General features: G+C 68.8%; 4 protein-coding genes across 4 annotated transcripts in view; 3 read left to right on the top strand and 1 right to left on the bottom strand.

The window, feature by feature from the left end:
• EMIHUDRAFT_237845 (hypothetical protein) overlaps positions 1-787 on the top strand; it is a gene marked incomplete at both ends in the record, with an annotated part of 1,320 nt that extends 533 nt beyond the window's left edge. The window contains one exon of the mRNA XM_005777686.1: positions 225-787. Within this exon, the coding sequence (XP_005777743.1) occupies positions 225-787 (563 nt within the window). The remainder of the gene's footprint in view (positions 1-224) is intronic.
• A 2,293-nt stretch (positions 788-3,080) lies between these two features.
• EMIHUDRAFT_73936 (hypothetical protein) lies at positions 3,081-6,378 on the top strand (the record flags this gene model as incomplete). The annotated part of the gene is made up of 2 exons (XM_005777687.1): positions 3,081-4,055; positions 4,876-6,378. The coding sequence occupies 2 exons, from the start codon at positions 3,081-3,083 to the stop codon at positions 6,376-6,378; spliced, it is 2,478 nt and encodes an 825-aa protein (XP_005777744.1).
• Positions 6,379-8,178: 1,800 nt separating this feature from the next.
• EMIHUDRAFT_457586 (hypothetical protein) lies at positions 8,179-12,487 on the top strand (the record flags this gene model as incomplete). The annotated part of the gene is made up of 9 exons (XM_005777688.1): positions 8,179-9,005; positions 9,195-9,284; positions 9,454-9,636; positions 9,839-9,931; positions 10,228-10,388; positions 10,431-10,838; positions 10,914-11,055; positions 12,180-12,299; positions 12,371-12,487. The coding sequence occupies exons 1-9, from the start codon at positions 8,196-8,198 to the stop codon at positions 12,485-12,487; spliced, it is 2,124 nt and encodes a 707-aa protein (XP_005777745.1). The 5' UTR covers positions 8,179-8,195.
• Positions 12,488-13,598: 1,111 nt separating this feature from the next.
• Positions 13,599-13,813, bottom strand: EMIHUDRAFT_367419 (hypothetical protein; the record flags this gene model as incomplete). Its single annotated transcript, XM_005777689.1, has 1 exon — positions 13,599-13,813. A coding segment is annotated over one exon (215 nt), but the record flags the coding sequence as incomplete, so codon positions are not given.
• Between the last annotated feature and the right edge of the window lie 3,723 nt (positions 13,814-17,536).

The raw sequence follows: 17,536 nt of genomic DNA on the forward strand, positions 1-17,536 counted from the left end.
ATAGAAAAGAAAGGTGAGGATTGAAGGCGGGAAATAGATAGATTAAAGGAAGGGTAAGGCATGGAGAGAGGATAATGGAGGCCGGATAGATGAAAAGAGAGAGCAGGAGGATGTAGACTAAATAAGAGGGGGCGAAAAGAAGGGTAAAGTAGGATTGAAAGTAGAAGGTGAGTGGAAGGAGAAGAGTGTTGAGACAGACAAGGGAGACTGCAGCCGGCGCCCAGGCGGCCGCGACCTGCAGTGGCGACCAGCGACGGCGCCTGCGGCTCAGTCGTACGCAGCCGCGGCTGCACAGCCGCCTGCCGGCAGCCTCACAATCCGGCCGGCCAAGCGCGGCCGGCGCAAGGCTGCGCCCCGCGTCGACAGGAACGCGCTCTCCGCGCGCGGCGACGGTGTGCCGCCGCGGCGTTCGCGCTCCTCATCGCCTGACGCGCCGCCTGCGAAGCGGGCCTCTTCTGCCGGCTCCTCCGTTTGCGGCTACGACTCCGAGGCGCCGGAGGAGATCCAGAATGAGGCGCTCTACCGGGCCTGCCGCGCGTACGGCTTAGGTGAGCAATTCCTCGCTGCGGCGCAGGACGAGGGCACATTCGGCGAGTGGCTCGACGAGCTACCCTTCGAGGTGGCTGCGGCGACCGCCCGGCTGCTCAAGCACCACGCGCGCTCCGGCGCGTGGGTCGAGCTCTCGCCCGGCAACCCTAGCCAGGCCTCACGCGCTGGCCGCGACCGCGACCGCTCGAGCCCGAACTGCCCGTCAGATATGTCGGAATTGTCGGAGAATAGCGACTAGCACACCTCTGAGTCCCAGAAACCCGAGGAGTCATACAGTCCACCTGCGTGATGCACGCCCTGCGAGCGGGGCGGGGTGCGCACTGTCCCTCTGTGTTCGTGTGCGTCGCCCATCTCTCCCTGGAGATGACTGCTCTATTTATTTATTTTAGGGCTTTGGAGTGCCCTTTACCCTGGTCAATGAACGGCTCGAAGATACCCGCGTGGACGGGTCGGACGGATGGTGCAGAAGCACCGCCTCACGCGCACGCAATCCCCAGAGGTAGGGTGCCCACAGGACCCGCCCCAAAAGAAAAGGAAATAACTTTTTTCAAGGGTTGCCCGGCCGGGTTGCTGCAAAGTGGGCAGAGTGGTACAAGAGGAGCAAGGCTGCTCCATGTCGGCAACCCTCAAAGAGCCTGCCTGTTGCGGACATCACCATCTACCACACCCGCGGCGCAGCAGAAGTTCGAGTCGATGGCTCGTGTGCCTGTCCTTACCGCCTCCTCTCCGCAGCTGGCCGAGGGGATGGCGCGCTCCGCCGTTGCGGGTCGTCCGCGATGTGCTCCCTTTTGACCACACGGCTGAGCCGCCGCCACCGGGGATGGCAGCGGTGCGCATCCTCGGCCCGGCCGCCTCGGACCCGGGCACGCAGCTGGCTTTTCAGGAGTCAATGCGCCGGCCTCTGTGTGAGGCGGTGCTTCTCTGCACCATCCGTCCAGCCCCTCCGCGGCGGGTATTTTTGAGCCGTTCATTGGCCAGGGCAAAGGGCACTCTGCAAAGCCGCTCACGCAAGAGGAGTGCCCGGTCCTGTCACGTCGGTACCGGCACGACCCTCGCCTGCCGCTCGTCGCGACCGGTACCAAAGATCAAAGGAAGGATTGATCCTCAGCGCACAGAGGGCGCTCCCAATCGCTCCAGCCGCGAGCGTTTTTTAGCGCGCCGGGACGGTCTCGGCCTTATAATCCAAACAGTGAGCCCTCCTGTGCTAGCAATCCTTGGGATCTTGGGTACGATTGTGAGCGCCGCCGCTCGTAGTCCTACAAGAATCAAGATGTAGGATGACATGCGCTACTGCTCGCAATCGGAGGCATGTTGCTAGGATTGTGAGCCGTGCTGCTCGCAACCCTAGACTTTGCTCGGATTGCGAGAGCGCGCCAGGTAGTTAGTAGTCGTAGGCGTCACCAGTCACCTTGGGAGCGGAGCTGCTCTTAGTCCTAGAAGATGTAGGATTGCGAGCGTAGGTGCTAGCAATCGTACAGAGATGCTACGATTGCGAGGAGTGCTGCTCACAATCCTTTCGACTTCTCTAGGATTGAGAGCGAGGCGCTGCTCTAGGTAACTAGGATTGAGACAACCCAAGATGGGAGGACGGCACGCCGCCACCACACAGGGATTTTCAGCGGAGAGGGGTGTGATGCGCTTGCCGTCACCCACCCTTGGAGAAAGAAAGAAAAACAATCACGGGCGTAAAAGAAAGAAAGAAAACAGACAACCCAAGGGAGGGATGGGAGGACGGCACGCCGCCACCACACAGGGATTTTAAGGAAGTGAGTGTGGTGGTGTTAGCCCTCGCCTACCCTAACCCTTGGTCGTCTGCCTCTTTCTATCTCCTTTCGCAGTCCCTCGCCGATTCTCGCTGCAACCAACAAACAAACATCTCTCTCTCTGCAACCAGGGCAAAGAAAGAAAGAAAGAAAACAGAGAACCCAAGGGAGGGATGGGAGGACAGCACGCCGCCACCACACAGGGCGTGAGGAGCGGGTACAAAAATTCTTTTTCTTGTAGTTCGTGCAAGTCTGCTGTAAGAGTGCATGGCGAGAGAATTCTTTTTCTTCGCGGGCTGTCGCGACGATCGGCCACGTGAGCACGAGGCAGGCGCGATGGGCAGGCCACCAAGGGGCCCCGTCAAGGTAGACAAGCTCGGCCGGCCGCTCAACTTTGGTAACTACGTCAACGGCCGCCTCGTCGTGACGGGCAGCAAAAAAAAGGGCGGCGGCAAGGGCAAAGGAGGCAGCAAAGGAGGACGCGGCGGTCGCGGCGGCAGTTCAGGTGGCGGCAGAGGGGTCGGTGGCGGTGGCAGAGGTGGCGGCAGCAGCGGCAGCAGCGGCGGCAGCGGCGGCAGCGGCAGTGGCGGCAGAGGCGGCGGCGGCTGCAGCAGAGGCGGCGGAAGCGGCGGCGGAAGCGGCAGAGGCGGCGGCGGCGGCGGCAGCGGTCACGGAGGCGGCAGTGGCAGCAGCAGCCGTGGTGCGGCGGGCCCGACCGCGGCCAAGCTGCCGCGCGCCGCCTCTGGCCCAGACATATCGAGCGTCGGCATGGCGTCTGACGCCGAGAGCGCCTTGCGAAGAGCGCTCTCGTCCACCGCACTCGACGAGGCTGCCACGGACGCGTTGAGCCCGGGCACGCCGGTGCTGGCCTTGTACCCGGAGGATGGCGAGTGGTACGCAGCTACCGTCGTCTCGCTCTCGGAGAACACGGTCGAAGTCTTTTACGACGATTGGGACGAGTTTGGAGTCGTCGAGTACGACTCGGTGGCACTGCCCGAGGAGGAGGAGGAGGAGGAGGAGGAGGAGGCGCCGGCACCGGCGCACCTTCGGGCGGCGCGGTCGGCGCCTCGCTCCTCGCCTCGCGCCGAGTTCGTGCCTCCGCCGCCGCACGCCAACCCGCACCGCGCGCAGCGCGAGGCGCTCCCTGCCTTCGGGCACCGCGCTGAGCTGCTCCGCGCCATCGCGGCGCACCAAGTCGTCGTCATCGAGGGCTCGACCGGCTGCGGCAAGACGACGCAGGTGCCTCAGTTCGTGCTCGAGGAGGCTGCCGCCGAGGGCAGACCGTGCAGCGTCCTCTGCACGCAGCCGCGCCGCATTTCGGCCATGTCGGTCGCGGAGCGAGTCGCCGCGGAGCGCGGCGAGCGGCTCGGCGCGGCCGTCGGGTACTCGATCCGGCTCGAGTCCAAGAGCAGCGCGGCGACGTGCCTCCTCTTTTGCACCACCGGCATCCTGACGCGCCGCCTGAAGGACGACCCGGACCTCGAGGGCGTGACGCACGTCTTTGTCGACGAGGTGCACGAGCGGTCGATGGAGAGTGACTTTCTGCTGATGGTGCTGCGCGACCTGCTGCGGCGGAGGCCGTCGCTCCGGCTCTGCCTCATGTCGGCCACGCTCGACGCGTCCCTCTTCTCGGATTACTTTGCGCGGGGGGGCAAGCCCGTCCCGACCGTCAAGATGCCAGGCCGCGCCTTCCCCGTGGCCGCTCTGTACCTCGAGGACGCGATCGAGCTGGTCGGCCACGCGGTGCAGCCGGGCGCGGACTGGGCAAAGCGCGGCGGCGGCGGGAAGGGGGGCGGCGGGAAGGGGGGCGGCGGGAAGGGCGGCGATGGGAAGGGCGGCGGCGGCGGTAACGGGAGTGCCGAGATGCGGCCAGGCGACTGGCTCTGCCCCGGCTGCGGCGCGGCGGTGTTTGCCTCCAAGCCAGAGTGCTTTCGGTGCGGGGCGGCCAAGCCGGCGGCCGGCGCTGGCGGCAGGGGGGCGGGCGGCCGAGGCGCTGGCGGCGGGGGCAGAGGTGCCGCTGACCGTGGCGGCTCCGGCCGGGGGCGGGGAGCGGCGGGCGGCGGGAGGGTGGCGGGTGCTGGCGCGGCGGAGGCGCGGGCCGACGACGAGCTCAGCGTCGAGGAGCTCGCAGAGAGGTACCCTGCCTCCGGCGAGACTGCGCACCGGGCGCTCGCGGCACTCAACACGGAGGCGAGCGGGGGCGAGCTTGGGGAGCGCCGCTCCAGCGCAGCCGCCCTCACCGACATTCTGGACGGGTCGGTAGGTGATCAACGTCGAGCTGGTGACGCAGCTGGTGCTGTGGCTCGCCGCGTGCGACGGGCCCGAGCAGCTCACGCAGTGGGCTCGCCAGAGGCAAGAGTGGGCGCAGCAGCGGACACTGTGCAAGCTCGCGCCGAGCTCTGCCGGCGGCGCGCTTCCGCCGCCGCCGCCTCCGCCTCCGCCGCCCGCAAGTCTCGGCGGCAAGGGCGGCGGAGGCAAGGGCGGCGGAGGCAAGGGCGGCGGAGGCAAGAAAGGAGGCGGCGGCGGCGGCGGCGGCGGCGGTGACGGGGGCGCACCGCAGCAGTCGCGTCGCGGCGAGGGCGAGGCTGCGGACGCGGTGCTCGTCTTCTTGCCTGGCTTCAAGGAGATCCAGGCGGTGCACGAGGCGCTGCTGGCGACGCCTCGCTTCTCGGCGGAGCCGCACCGCGCGTGGCTGCTGCCGCTCCACTCGACGCTCCCGCCCGAGGACCAGCGGCGCGTGTTTGAGCGGCCGCCCGCCGGCGTGCGCAAGGTGGTGCTCGCCACAAACATCGCCGAGACGTCCGTCACCATCGACGATGTTGTCTTTGTGGTGGATTGCGCGCGGATGAAGGAGAAGCGGTACGACCCGGCCCGCAGGATGGAGTCGCTCGACGACGTGCTAGTCTCGCGCGCCAACGCCAAGCAGCGGCGCGGCCGGGCGGGACGCGTGCGTCCGGGCGTCGCCTTCCACCTCAACACGAGCCACTCCTTTGACCACGTCGCGGAGGCGCACCAGCAGCCCGAGATCCGGCGCGTGCCGCTCGAGCGGCTGGTCCTGACGATCAAGGCGCTCAAGTACGAGCGCTGCGCCGCCGCCGTCTGCGAGCAGCTGCTCGAGCCGCCGTCGCGGCCGGCGGTGCTGCAGGCGTTGCGGATGCTGGTCGAGCTCGACGCGCTCGAGCTGGACGGCAGTACGCTCGGCGCCGGAGAGCGGCTCACGCCCCTCGGCCAGCACCTCGCGACCCTCCCGACCGACGTCCGCATCGGCAAGTTCCTCCTGCTCGGCGCAATCTTTGGCGTCGCCGACGAGGCGCTCACCATCGCCGCCATCCTGTCGGGCCGCTCGCCCTTCCTCTCGCCCTTTGACAAGCGCGAGGCCGCCGACGCGGCCAAGAGAGGCTTCGCCGTCGGGCAGAGCGACCACCTCACCATCCTCAACGCGTACAACCACTTTGACGGCCGCTCCGGCGGCGAGCGCTTCGCCTTTGCGCGCGAGCACTTCCTCTCCATCCGCTCGCTCCAGACCATCGCGCAGCTCAAGCGGCAGCTGCTCGAGCTCCTCTCTGAGGCCGGCTTTGTGCCCCGCGGCCTGCGCGCGAGCGGCGTCGAGCGGATCGGCCGCTCCGCCGGAGGGTCGGACGGCGTGCGCGCCGCCCTCTCCGGCGACCCCGACGCGGCCTCTCGCCCCGACCTGCTCGAGCTCGAGCTGCAGTCCAACGTGCCGCTCCTCACGGCGCTGCTCTGCGCGGCGCTCTACCCGCAGGTGATCCTCGTCACTCAGCCGGAGGCCAAGGGCCGCGCCGGCAAGGGCGGCGGCAAGGGCGGCGGCGCCGGTGCGCCCAAGCTCCACATCCGCGAGCAGGAGGCGCCGGAGCCGGTGCCCGTGGCCCTGCACCCCTCGTCGGTCAACGCGCGCGCGACGCGGTTCGACTCGAAGTATCTCGTCTTTGCCGAAAAGGCGCCGCCCCTCGCACGCACGTGCACGTCCCGCCCTCGCCACGCCACCCTCCGACTCCGCGGCAGGTCCGCACGGGCCAGCTGTACGTCCGCGACTGCTCGCCGGTGAGCCCGTGGGCGCTGCTGCTCTTCGGCGGCGCCCTCAGCTCGGAGGGGGCGTCGCTCTCGACGAAGGCGCGCGCCGCGGCCCGGGGCGGACGCGCGCGCGGAGGCCCGCCCGGCGCGCTGAGCGAGGTGGTGCTCGCCATCGACGGCTGGATCAAGTTCAAGGTCTCGGCCCACCTCGAGGCGCTGGTGCTGCAGATCCGCGCGCAGCTCGACGCACTACTGCAGCAGAAGATCGCGTCACCCGACAGCGTGCTGACGGACGCGAAGCAGGCGATCCTCGACGCAGCCACGGCGCTGCTGGCCAACTGATCTGCACCCTTTTCAGTTTGTCCCGCGGGTCGCGCCCCGCGACGATACCCCCGCGTGTTGCGACGACGTGCTGCGTGCTGTTTCTGCGGTCGTGTTATACATAAGTGCATCCGCGCATTTGTGATTTGCGCTTCAACCCTCTCCCACCCCACGCGCCACGCGCCGCGCAGTCGCCACTCAGAGACGAGAGCCGCACACGAAGGACCTTGGTTCCGAAGGAGACACCCCGAGAGACCCCGTGAACATGCCCGTGATCTGAATGGAGAAAATGGTGAAAGCTGAAAGCTGAAAGACAGACCGCACACCGAGAGGGGCCGCAGCGGCGCCCACACACCGCCGCACACACGAGTGGCTAGCTGTAAGCTGACTACACACGACACATACCCGATCCACCGAGAGGCGCGCCGCCGCGGAGAATTTCCACAACACTGGGCACACGCGACTTTTTACTCAACTCTCAAAAGGCACAAGGGACGAGGGCGGATGGGAAAACGGCACACTATTCTTCTGCTAAATTATTTTTGGTGTGTACCTGGGTTAGTGCCAATACGCGCCATTCCATCGTGTGCCGAGAGTTGCGCTGCTTGTCTTGTGTGGAAGTGAATCCGGGAATTCTTTTCCCGTGTACCTGTGTAGTGCCAGTCTGCGTGCCAGTACCGTGCCCAGTTTGTGCGGAGGGTTTACGTGTAAAAGTGAGAGGAGGACGACGCTTCGCCGTCGCCTTGCCTCTCGCGTGGAAATTCGTTCCCCGCCGCACTACTCAAATAATCCTCGGCGTGATATGGTGCCATGCCAACTGCAACGGCCAGATTGATGTGTGTGTGAGCGGCCGGCCGCAGCTCCGGCAGCGGCTGCTGAAACTCGGGGTCAAAAGTGGCCGATGGTCGGCCTACCCGTGAGTGTCGGCGCTGCGCGGTGCCGCGGTGTGTGTGTGTGGCCGCCCTGGCTGGACACTCGCGTGTCTATGTATGTATGTGTGTATACCACGGTTAGGTTAGGTTAGGTAGGAAGGTGAAGAACAGCCAGGCTTGGACTGGACACCAACGGCAACGCGGTATGGGTGGACGCTGGACAGATGATGACGACACGCACGAGCGACACACAGACACAAACAGGCTCACAAGACACACACACAGCCAGCAAGCTGGCTGCCACACACCCTGAGAGTTGGCGTACGATACCACGCTAGCAGAGTGCCGGCGCGAGAGTTCTTAAGAGACGAGTCCTCTCTCAAAAAAAAAGCACACGGGCACGACGAGCGCGGTGACTGGCTGGGCACACAGAAGAGAGCGGTGACAGATGTATGTATGTAGGAAGGTCAAGAACAGTAAGGCTCGGACTGGACAAACGAAGACAAGACTACTTCAAAGAAAAGAAAAATTCTTGAAATACAAGCCTCTCTCACAGCACACTGGCACGACAAGGCGCTTACTCGCGCGGACTTGCACACACACCAGCTAAAAGAAAGACGTCGTGGTTTTCAAGCAGTCCTGCCTCTCGTCGGCTCACATGGCTGAGCCATTCCTCGACGTAAGATCGCAGCTCCTGCAGGCGCTCAAGGGCTCCGGTACCTTTGACGACCTCAAGACGCAAGTGCGCTGCTACCTGCTCGCTGAGATTCGGAGCATCGGGCCGGCAAAGGCGCAGCCGCAACCGCCTCGCGAACTGCCGCTGGTGCAGCGCGCAGCCAGCTCACTCGTCCTGCGGCACCTGCGCGCGAGCGGGTGCGCCTACTCCCTCTCCGTCTTCAGCTCCGAGTCTGGGCTCGGCGGAGTGCCGCTCGAGCCCCACGACATCTGCGACATCCTGCGGCTGCCTCGCTCAGCGCTCGCGCCAGCACCGACGGTTGCGGGAGGGGAGGGCGACAGCGAGCTTGTCCGCGCTCTCGGAGCAGTTGGCCGGCTGCTCCCCTCCGGCCGCGAGAGCACCGCCACGCAGACAGGCGGCGGCAGCAGCCCAGAGGAGCTCGAGTCGCGGCTGCGCGCCGTCGACCGCGGGCTCGAGGCATCTCTGCTGCGCGCGGCCGAGGGAGCGGAGCCGGCGGCGGAGCTGGAGGGGCGGCTGCTCCGGTACCAGCGCGAGGCGGACGCGCGCGCGGCGGCGCAGGTCGCCGCCGAGGTTGCGAGGGTGCGGCAGGTCGAGCTGGCGCAGGTGCGGCTGTCCGAGGCGGCCAAGGCGCGAGCCGAGGTGCAGCGGGTGGTGGCGCAGCAGCAGGAGTGGCACGCGGCGCAGCTGGCGCGCTTCAAGGCGCAGGAGGCGGCGGCGGCCGAGGCGGCGCGGCAGCGCGAGGCCGCCTTTGAGCGGTCTCTGCTGCGGGCGGTGGCAGAGGAGAGCGAGTCCTGAAGGTTGAGTTGGTTGCGATCATTCACGAGTAGGTCCTGCTACGAGCACCGGCAGAGGATGCTCGCCGAGGCGAGTGGGCTCAAAGAGCGGGACAAGGCGAGGTGGGCGGAAGGAGCGACAGTCTCGAGGAGCCGTCCAGCGAGGCTTCCCGGAACCTTCCCGTAGGGTCTGCGAGAGCTCGCAGAGTCGCAGCGGCGCGAGCTCGCCGCCGAGAGCGAGCGGCTGTCGCGCGAGCGCGCTCTCATCGACGAGCGAGTCGCAAACTCGCTCAAGGCGCGCCAAGAGAGACCCCGGTCAACCCACCCTACCGCCCCACCCCCTCCCCACCCTTCTGACACCCTTCTGACACCCCTCCCGCCTCTGACACTCCTCCCGCCTCTTGGCCCTTCGCCTCTGACGGGTGCGGCCCTTCGCCCTCGGCCAGGCGCACGAGCTCGCCGCGCGAGAGGCGCAGGGAGACCTCGCCAGGGAGAGGCGCGACGGAGAGGCCGCCTACCAGCACCGGCTGCTCGCGCTGCAACGCGACGAGGCGGCGGCGCGAGAGCAGCTCGCGCTCGCGCGGCAGGAGCGCGACCGCGGCGCGCAGACGCTCGCGCGCGCCGCCCTCGTCCAGGAGCAGCGCGACGACGCCACCGCCAGCTTGCGGGCGCGATGCAGCCGAGATGCAGCCGAGATGCAGCCGAGAAGCAGCCGAGAGGCAGCCGAGAGGCAGCCGAGAGGCAGCCGAGAGGCAGCCGAGAGGCAGCCGAGAGGCGGCCACAGCGAGGGGGCGGGGGGCTGAGGGTTACTGCCCCTATCGGCTTTGGCAGGCGCGCGAGGAGGAGGTGGCGACCCTCAAGGCGGAGGCAGGTCTGCTGCACTCACGCTGCAAGGCGCTACGCAGCCGCGCAGGGGCGGGAGAGGTGATGCCGGCCATTCCACCTCCCCGCGCCTCGTCGCGCACAGGCGCTGGCGGAGCAAGACAGCGAGAGCAGCCGCAGGCGCGTGGCGGCAGAGGAGGCTCTCGGAGCGGCAAAGGACCGGATGGACACGCTGACGGCGCAACTCGCGGAGCTCGAGACCGCCACGGCGAGCCATCGCCATCGCCATCGCATCGCCATAGCCATCACCCTGGCCGCCCTTGCCATGGCCCTGGCTCTTGGCCTCGCGCGGCTTCTGCTCATGACCTCCCCCCCCCCCGCCTGGCTCGCTGCCTCAGGCCATGCGCGAGGAGGAGAGCCGAGCCTCGCTGCAGCGGTCAGCCCTCGAGGTTGGCGAGCAGCGGGCGGCGGCGCGGGAGGCGCAGGAGGCCGCGTCGCAGGCGGTGCGCAAGGCGAGGGAGCAGACGCGGCGCGTGGCAGAGGAGCACCAGCGGCAGCTGTCCATGACACGTCCGCGACACCTCGAGGACACGTCCCGCAGGCGCGTGGCGGAGGAGTACCAGCAGCAGCTGGCCGCGACGCACGCGCAGCTCGAGGAGTCGCTCGCCGCGGTGCGCAGGGCCGAGGACGGGGCGGCGGCGCTCGAGGCCGCGTTGGTCGACGAGCGGCAGCGCGCATCGCATTTGCTCAACGAGACGGAGGCGTTGCGGCGCGAGGTCGCCGTCGCCACCGGCGGCCCGCCGGCAGCGCCGCGCGCCCCGCCGCTGCCGGCGCCGTCGGCGGTGCCGTCCGCGCCACCCCGTTTCACGCCTTCGTGGCGGCCCGCTGCTGCCGGCTGCGGCAGGGGCGGCGGCTACGAGACGGCGGCCCAGCCACCGGCCCCGCCGCCGGCCGAGCCGGCCGCGCTTCGGCCGCCGGCGGGCGGAGGCGGCACCGAGTACACGCCAGGGTGCGCCGCCGCCAGGGCGAAGGGTGCCAGCCCGCACGGCCTCTCGTCTCCCACCGTGACGCCCTTGTGCCACAGGAGCGACCTCTTCTCGGAGGCATTCGAGTCGTCGGCGGCCAAGCTACGCGAGCTCGACGTACGCAACGCGTCGCTGCAGCGCCAGTGCCGCACTTTCCTGGCGGGCTCCTCCTCGGCGCTGCTCGGCGTCACGCCCGGCGCAGTGATGGGAGGCACCGCGGCCGGCGCTGGGGCGGCGCCCATGGCCCGCCCGCTGCCGCCGCCAGTGCCTCTGCCCTGGTCGTCGCCGCCGGCTCCGGCCCCGCCGCCGCCGGCGACGGCTGAGGTGCCGCCGCCGCGAGGCGGGGGCGAGGTCGACGATGGCGCAAGGGCGTTGGCGGCGGCGCAGGCCGCTGCCGCGCGGGCGGAGGCGGAGGCGGAGGCCGCGCGTGCAGAGGCGGAGGCGGAGATGGGCCGTGCGGAGGAGTTGCGCGCCGAGCTGCTCCGGGCCAAGGCCGAGGTTGCGGCGCGCGAGCAGCTCGAGCGGGCGCGGTTCGACTCGGGGGTGGAGGCGCTCGAAGCCGCCCCGCTACCCCTCTCGCGCTACCCCTCTCGCGTCAGGGCGCTGCCCGGCGCGAGCCCCCCTCCCACTTCACCCCCCCCCCCCCCTCCCCCCCTCGCCGCCGTCCGCAGGGCCGGCGAGAGGCAGAGGCGAGCCGCGCGGCTGCCGAGCTGCGGCGGCAGCAGCAGGAGGCGGAGGCGGCGGTGGCGCGCGAGGAGGCGGCGGCGGAGGAGCGGCGGCGGCGCTACTCCGAGTGGCAGGCGCAGAGCGCCGCGGCTGAGGCAGCGGCCGAGGCGGCGGTCGCGGGCGGGCTAGCGGCTGGCGAGGCGGCTGCGGCGGCGCGGCGCGAGGCGGAAGCGGTCGAGGAGGCGCGCCGTCGGGCGGCGGCGGAGTCGCAGCGCGAGGCGCAGCGCGAGGCGGAGGCGGAGGCGGAGGCGGAGGCGGCGCAGCTCGAGGCGCAAAGGCGCGTTTCGCTGCTGCAGTCGGAGCAGGAGAGGCGCCGGAGGGAGCGGGCCGCGCTGGCCGAGGCGGAGGAGCGAGAGGAGGCCGAGAGGGCGAGGGAGGCGGCCGCCAAGGAGAGGGCGGAGCAGCAGGCGAGGGCGGCACGTCTCGAGCAGGCCGCCGAGCGCGACGCAGGTGTCCGCCCTCCCTCTGCGCCTGCTGCCCTCACTCTGCGTCTACTGCCCGTGTCTCTTGCGCCTGTCCGTTGCGCACCCGGCCCATTCTGACGCCCGCGTGCTGCGGCAGCGGCGCGGCGGGCGGCAGCGGAGCGCAAGGCGCGGCAGGAGGCGGAGGAGGAGGAGGCGAGGGTCGAGCGAGAGGCGCGCCGCGCCGCCCAGGAGCGGGAGCGAGAGGCGCGCGCCGCGGAGACGCGCCGCCTCGCGGAGACGTCGCGATTCGCCCAGGTGAGGGACATAGCGGCAGGAGGGGCGCCCCTCAACCCCCACCTGAACCTGTCTCCATGGCTACCGCTCAGGCGACCGCAAGCGCATCGGCGGCAATCTCCACGCTAGAGGGGGCGTCGGATGACTCGGCCGACATCTCCGTTGCGGCAGCGACGGACGAGTCGGACTCTGGCGGCGGCGGCTGGTGAGAGTCTGCTGAGACTGGGTCCTCCAGGGTGTCTGCGCGGCGCCGAGATGGAATTCCCCGCCGCCCGCATAGATAGCCATCGCGCGCCATGCGAGGAGTGGCCAGTGCTCGCAGCACGGCAAAACTGACACTAATCACTATCTGACGTAGCATTAGACAATTAGAGCTCACCGTCACACCCGGCGCCTCAACAGTCAACTGCGAGAGCGCGCCCCCCTTCCCTCTCGCGTGGACATCACGTACTTTATCACGTTTAAGCAAAAAAGGTAAAAGGAGAAGCCCCGAGTGCTGCTAGATCGAGGGAGTCAAGCATTAATTGATTAAATGCTCTTTTGGTTGTGGGATTTTCACAAAAATCCCCGCACCCGATAGATACGTACGGGGTGTGGAGGGTGAGTTGAACAGGGGTTGTGCGCCAAGCCCTCCTGCTCGGCTCCAGCGAGTAGACAAGTGTTACCATCAACAGAGGAGAAGGATATGACCTCAGGGCCGATGTGACCAAGCGCTGGTAGCGTGCTTTTACCTCACACCCATGGTCTCACAGTGTGCCGGCAGTCGCCGAGCAGTGTCGCTCACACAAGCCGCAGCACAAGTGACTGAGGGCCAGTGAGGGCGAGCCCATCGCTGTCACAGCTGTGGCAGCCGCACAGTAGGCTGTGTCAGCTGTGCAGAGTGTGTGAGCAGCAGAGGAGCTGCTCTCCAGGCTTCTGTCGCAAAGAGCTGCATGCCACCGAAAGCGCTGTCGAGGTTCGCCGAGCGCGGCGCAGGTTGGGGGAAGCCGCCACCGACGAGCGCGTTGGACTTTTCACTCCGGACAAAAAACGCGGCACAGCGGACGGTGCGGGGTGTGTCCCCGTCATAGCGGCGAGGCGCGGGACCGTCTGTGGCGAAGTGGGACTGGGTCGCGTCCCCCGATTTTGTTCAACCCAGCATCCACACCCTTTAATAATAAATATAATTAATATGCTCTCACCTCTATGTGTGCAGCGTGGGCCACCCTCCTTTCGTTCACAATGTTCTCATTTTGATGTCAAATCTGAGACGTGAGAGTGAGTGAGTGCCAGAGACCAGAGTGGGCAAGCTCTGAGCCACATCACACTAGTTCAGTTCACAGACTGAAACACAAGCCTGTGTCGTACAAACTGTTCTCTGGTGCCAAACCCAAAGGAAGCTCAAAACGCCCTGCCCTGGGCCGTGGCGCGTGGGCGCGGCGTTCGCAATATTTGTCATTGTTCACCGAGAGGAGCTCGGGCCTCCCGGTGCCGCTGGCGGCGCCTGCTTTAGGTTTGAGCGCAGGTAAAGCATGCACGTGACGAGCCAGCTCAGGCGGTCGGGGACGTCGTCGACAACGCCGTCGGCCACGCCGCTAGACGGGCTTGCTTCACTCGCCTCTTCGCCGCTGCCGCCGCCGACGGCTGGCTCGGCGAGCGCGAGGAGGACGTCTGAGTGCCTCTCGACTTGCGCGAGCGCGAGGCGCACCAGCGGGGGGACGGCGGAGGCCGAAGCGCCGCGGTGCACGTTGAAGTACGTGAAGACGTGCGCCCACTGTAGCAGCTCCATCGCGCAACGCAGCGTCGGGCGGAGGCCGTCCGGAAGCCCCCGCCCCGCCGCCGCCGCCAGCGGCGGCGGCGGCGTGTCTCCCGAGGGCGCGAGCAGCTCGGCCAGCTCGGCGCGGTAGGCGGCGGCGTCGAAGGCGGCGGCGAAGGATCCGTCGAGCACGCGCGCCTGCTCCTTTTGGAAGGCCCAGGACGCGTCGGGCGCACGGGTGCAGGCGTGGACGTGGTGCACCTGTCCGCGCTTGCCCGTCTGACCGCAGGCCCAGCACCACTCGGCCGAGCAATTGGTGCAAGTGATGTGCATGCACCCCTTGTCGCGCTGCGTGCGCGCACCGCACGAGGGGCAGGGCCGCGTGTGCAGCAGCAGGAACTGCGCGTCGGGCGACTGGTGCAGCAGCTGCTGCCACTCTCTCCGCTCGGCGCACGCGGCGGGCCAGTGCGGCTCCGCTCCGCACAGGCCGCAGAAGCGAGTGCCGCACGAGCACGCGACATCGGCGGCTGACTCGGTGACGAGGGCAGCCGCCATCGAGCAGCTCGCGGAGGGGCACCTATTAATTAGCGTTAATTAGCGTTAATTAGTGTCAATTAGTCGAGCAGCTCGCGGAGGGGCACCTATTAATTAGTGTTAATCAGTGTTAATTAGTGTTAATTAGTCGAGCAGCTCGCGGAGGGGCACCTATTAATTAGCGTTAATCAGTGTTAATTAGTGTTAATTCGTGTTAATTAGTGTTAATTAGTCGAGCAGCTAGCGGAGGGGCACCAGCAGAGCAGCGCGTTTGCGTCGACGAAGGAGCGGAGGTGCAGCATGCTCCACGCGCCGGCGGCGGTGCCGGCGGGCAGACACCGCTGCCACAGCTCCGCCGGGAGGAGGACGGGGCAGTCGGGCTGCGGGCACCGAGTGTGGATGCATCCTGCGCCCGACTGCAGCGCCGTCGTCATCAGCCCGCCCCAGCAGTCGGAGCAAAACTCGTGGCCGCACCGCAGCGACAGCAATTCCGCCGGCGGCGCGGGCGGCTCGAAGCAAATGCCGCACACACTGCCCGGCGCAGCGGCGCCGCCGCCCTCCGACGTCGCCTCTGCTGCCGCGGCCGCCTCCTCGGCGAGCGCCTTCGCGGCGGCGGCGGGCTGCCACCGCGCGCGAGCGAGGGCGAGCGACGCGTTCGTCTCGCTCGCCGGCACGCCCTGCGCGCTTAGCGTCGCCACGAGGCGCGCGGCCATCGCACGCGGCAGCAGCTGAAGCTCAGAGGGTGGCAAGAGCCGCGGCCCGCCCTCGCACCAGCCATCCGGCCGCCAGTCGCAACCACGCCCCGCCGCGCACAGCCGCACCGCCTCGACCAGGACCGCTGCGCTGTCGTGGCGCGAGTCCGAGCCAGCGAGCAGCCCGCTCGCCTGCCAGCCGCGCAACGCGTCCGCAACGGCGAGCGTGAGCGCACGCAGCGCCGCCTCGCTCCAGCCGGCAAAGAGCGCACGCAGCGCCGCGCGGCCCGCAGCCTGCGGCGGCTGCGCGCACAGGGCTGGCGGCCACACCGCGCGGGCGAGGGCGGACCAAGCCGAGGGCGGGGCGATGGGGTCGGCTGCCCCGCGGCCCTCGCAGCGCAGTGCCGTGCGCAGGAGGCCGGCGAGCACGACCAGAGGGGCCGCGCTGCCGCCGCCGCCGCCGCCGCCGCCGCCGCCGCCGCCGCCGCCGCCGCCGCCGCCGCCGCGGCCGCTGCTCTCAGCGAGCGCTTTCCCGAACCCAGACATGCAGTCGGGCGCGCACCTGTCCAGTAATCTACGCGCCTCCGACGCCGCGCGGGTCGCGCAGCAAGGCGGCAGGGCTGCGGCAGGAGGGTCGAGCAGCAGCCGCAGGAGCTGGACCGAGGCGTGCTGGCTGGCCGCAGCCCGGAGCAGAGGCGGGACCAGAGGCGGGGCGGTGCGCTCCCAGCGGCCGCCGCCATCGCACACGCACCGGGCGGCGAGGAAGGGCTCGCCGCATCGCTGCCCCTCCAGGAGGGTGCGGGCCACAGCCTCGACGAGCGCGGCGTCCGCCAGCGAGGGTCGGATGCGGTTCAACCAGGTTAGGCGGCGCACGAGTGACAGCGCTGCCGCGGGCTCTAGGGCGGTGGACGATTGCTGGGCGACGTCACGAGACAGAGCCTCGCACAGCCGCGTGGCCACCGCGGCACGGCAGATGGATCCGCGGGCGTGGCGGCCGAGCACGAGCGCAGCGCGGCTGGGCGCGACTGCGCGCTCGCGTTCGCCCCGCTTGCGGCGGCTTTCCTCAAGGAGTGCCTGCTTCGAGCGGCCGCTCGCGCCACGGGAGGCGCCGCCGAGCGCGACTCGCCGGCCGCGAGGGCCGTCGTCGAACATGGCGCGGCGGATTTTCGCGCCGCCTCGCCGCGCCGCTCGAGAATGCTCGCAGCTGCCGACCCGATCTGCTGACGGGCGCCGGCATCTGGCTCGCACGATCTGCGCCCTCCACCGGAATTCGTATGCAGCATAGGCACCGGGTCTGGCAGCACCGGCTCAACGCCGCGCCCCCCGGTCGGTGCAAGCAGGGAATGTTCCCGCTGCTGCTCTGCTGCAGCCTCGAGTCGCGGTGCGGCCTCCGCACTCTCGGCGTTCGCCTCTCGCCCTGCTGCAGCATCCGTTCCCATCTCTGGCTGCCGTTCGCCGAGCGCCTCCTCAAAGCATGCGAGAATCTCGTCGCTCTGAAGGCCAGTCTCGAGCACGTCGTCGGCAGCGCGGATGCTCGCCCGGCCGGTCGGCCCTCGAGACCTCACAGTGGCGGCCGCCTCTGATAGGGTGCCCACAGGACCCAAAAAAAGAAAGGAAAAAAGAAATGGGCACTCCCGATCGCAGCACTTCGTGTTGGCTAGTCGAGATATTGAGAGTGTGACTAGGAGGGTGGGACGCTGGGGATTCTCAAAGGTATACCCTTGGAATGGCCGGATCCAGCCTTAAAAGTACGAGATCGCGCGCGCTTCGCGCGCTGCACCGCCTATTCTCCGCGGCTGAGTGACGACGCGTGCCGTGTGCCAGCAGAGTTGGGCGCGCGCGGCGCGACGGCGCCCGCGAGGGAAGGCGCGGGTGCAGCGGCCGCCGGCGGCCGTACCGCCCGCCAGCCGGCGCAGCAGCGGCCAGCGCAGCGGCCGCCGGCGCAGCAGCCAGATCAGCCGGTGCGCGCCTTGCGAGGCGAGTACTGCCGCCCGGCAGCCTTGAGGCGGCCGGGCGGCAGTACTCGTTCGAACTTTGCGAGCCGTGCGCGCACCGAGGCGCGCGCGGCGCGCGCCCGCCCGGCTGCCAGTAGGAGGCGGCGCAATATGGCCTATAGTACAGCCCTTAGGAGGAGGAAGAGGCTGGCTGGCAGTGCTGTATGCCGCCGAGGGGCAGTTTTGGGGTGCTGAGTCGCGCCCAGCGGGCTGCAGAACGCGTCCGCAGCCGGGACAACCCGCCCCCCCAGCCGAGGCCGGTCGAAGCCCACTTGGGCACAGCCATGAGGAGTCCTCTTGGTG

The sequence above is a fragment of the Emiliania huxleyi genome, assembly GCF_000372725.1.
Source record: "Emiliania huxleyi CCMP1516 unplaced genomic scaffold EMIHUscaffold_258, whole genome shotgun sequence".
Lineage (NCBI taxonomy): Eukaryota > Haptophyta > Isochrysidales > Noelaerhabdaceae > Emiliania > Emiliania huxleyi.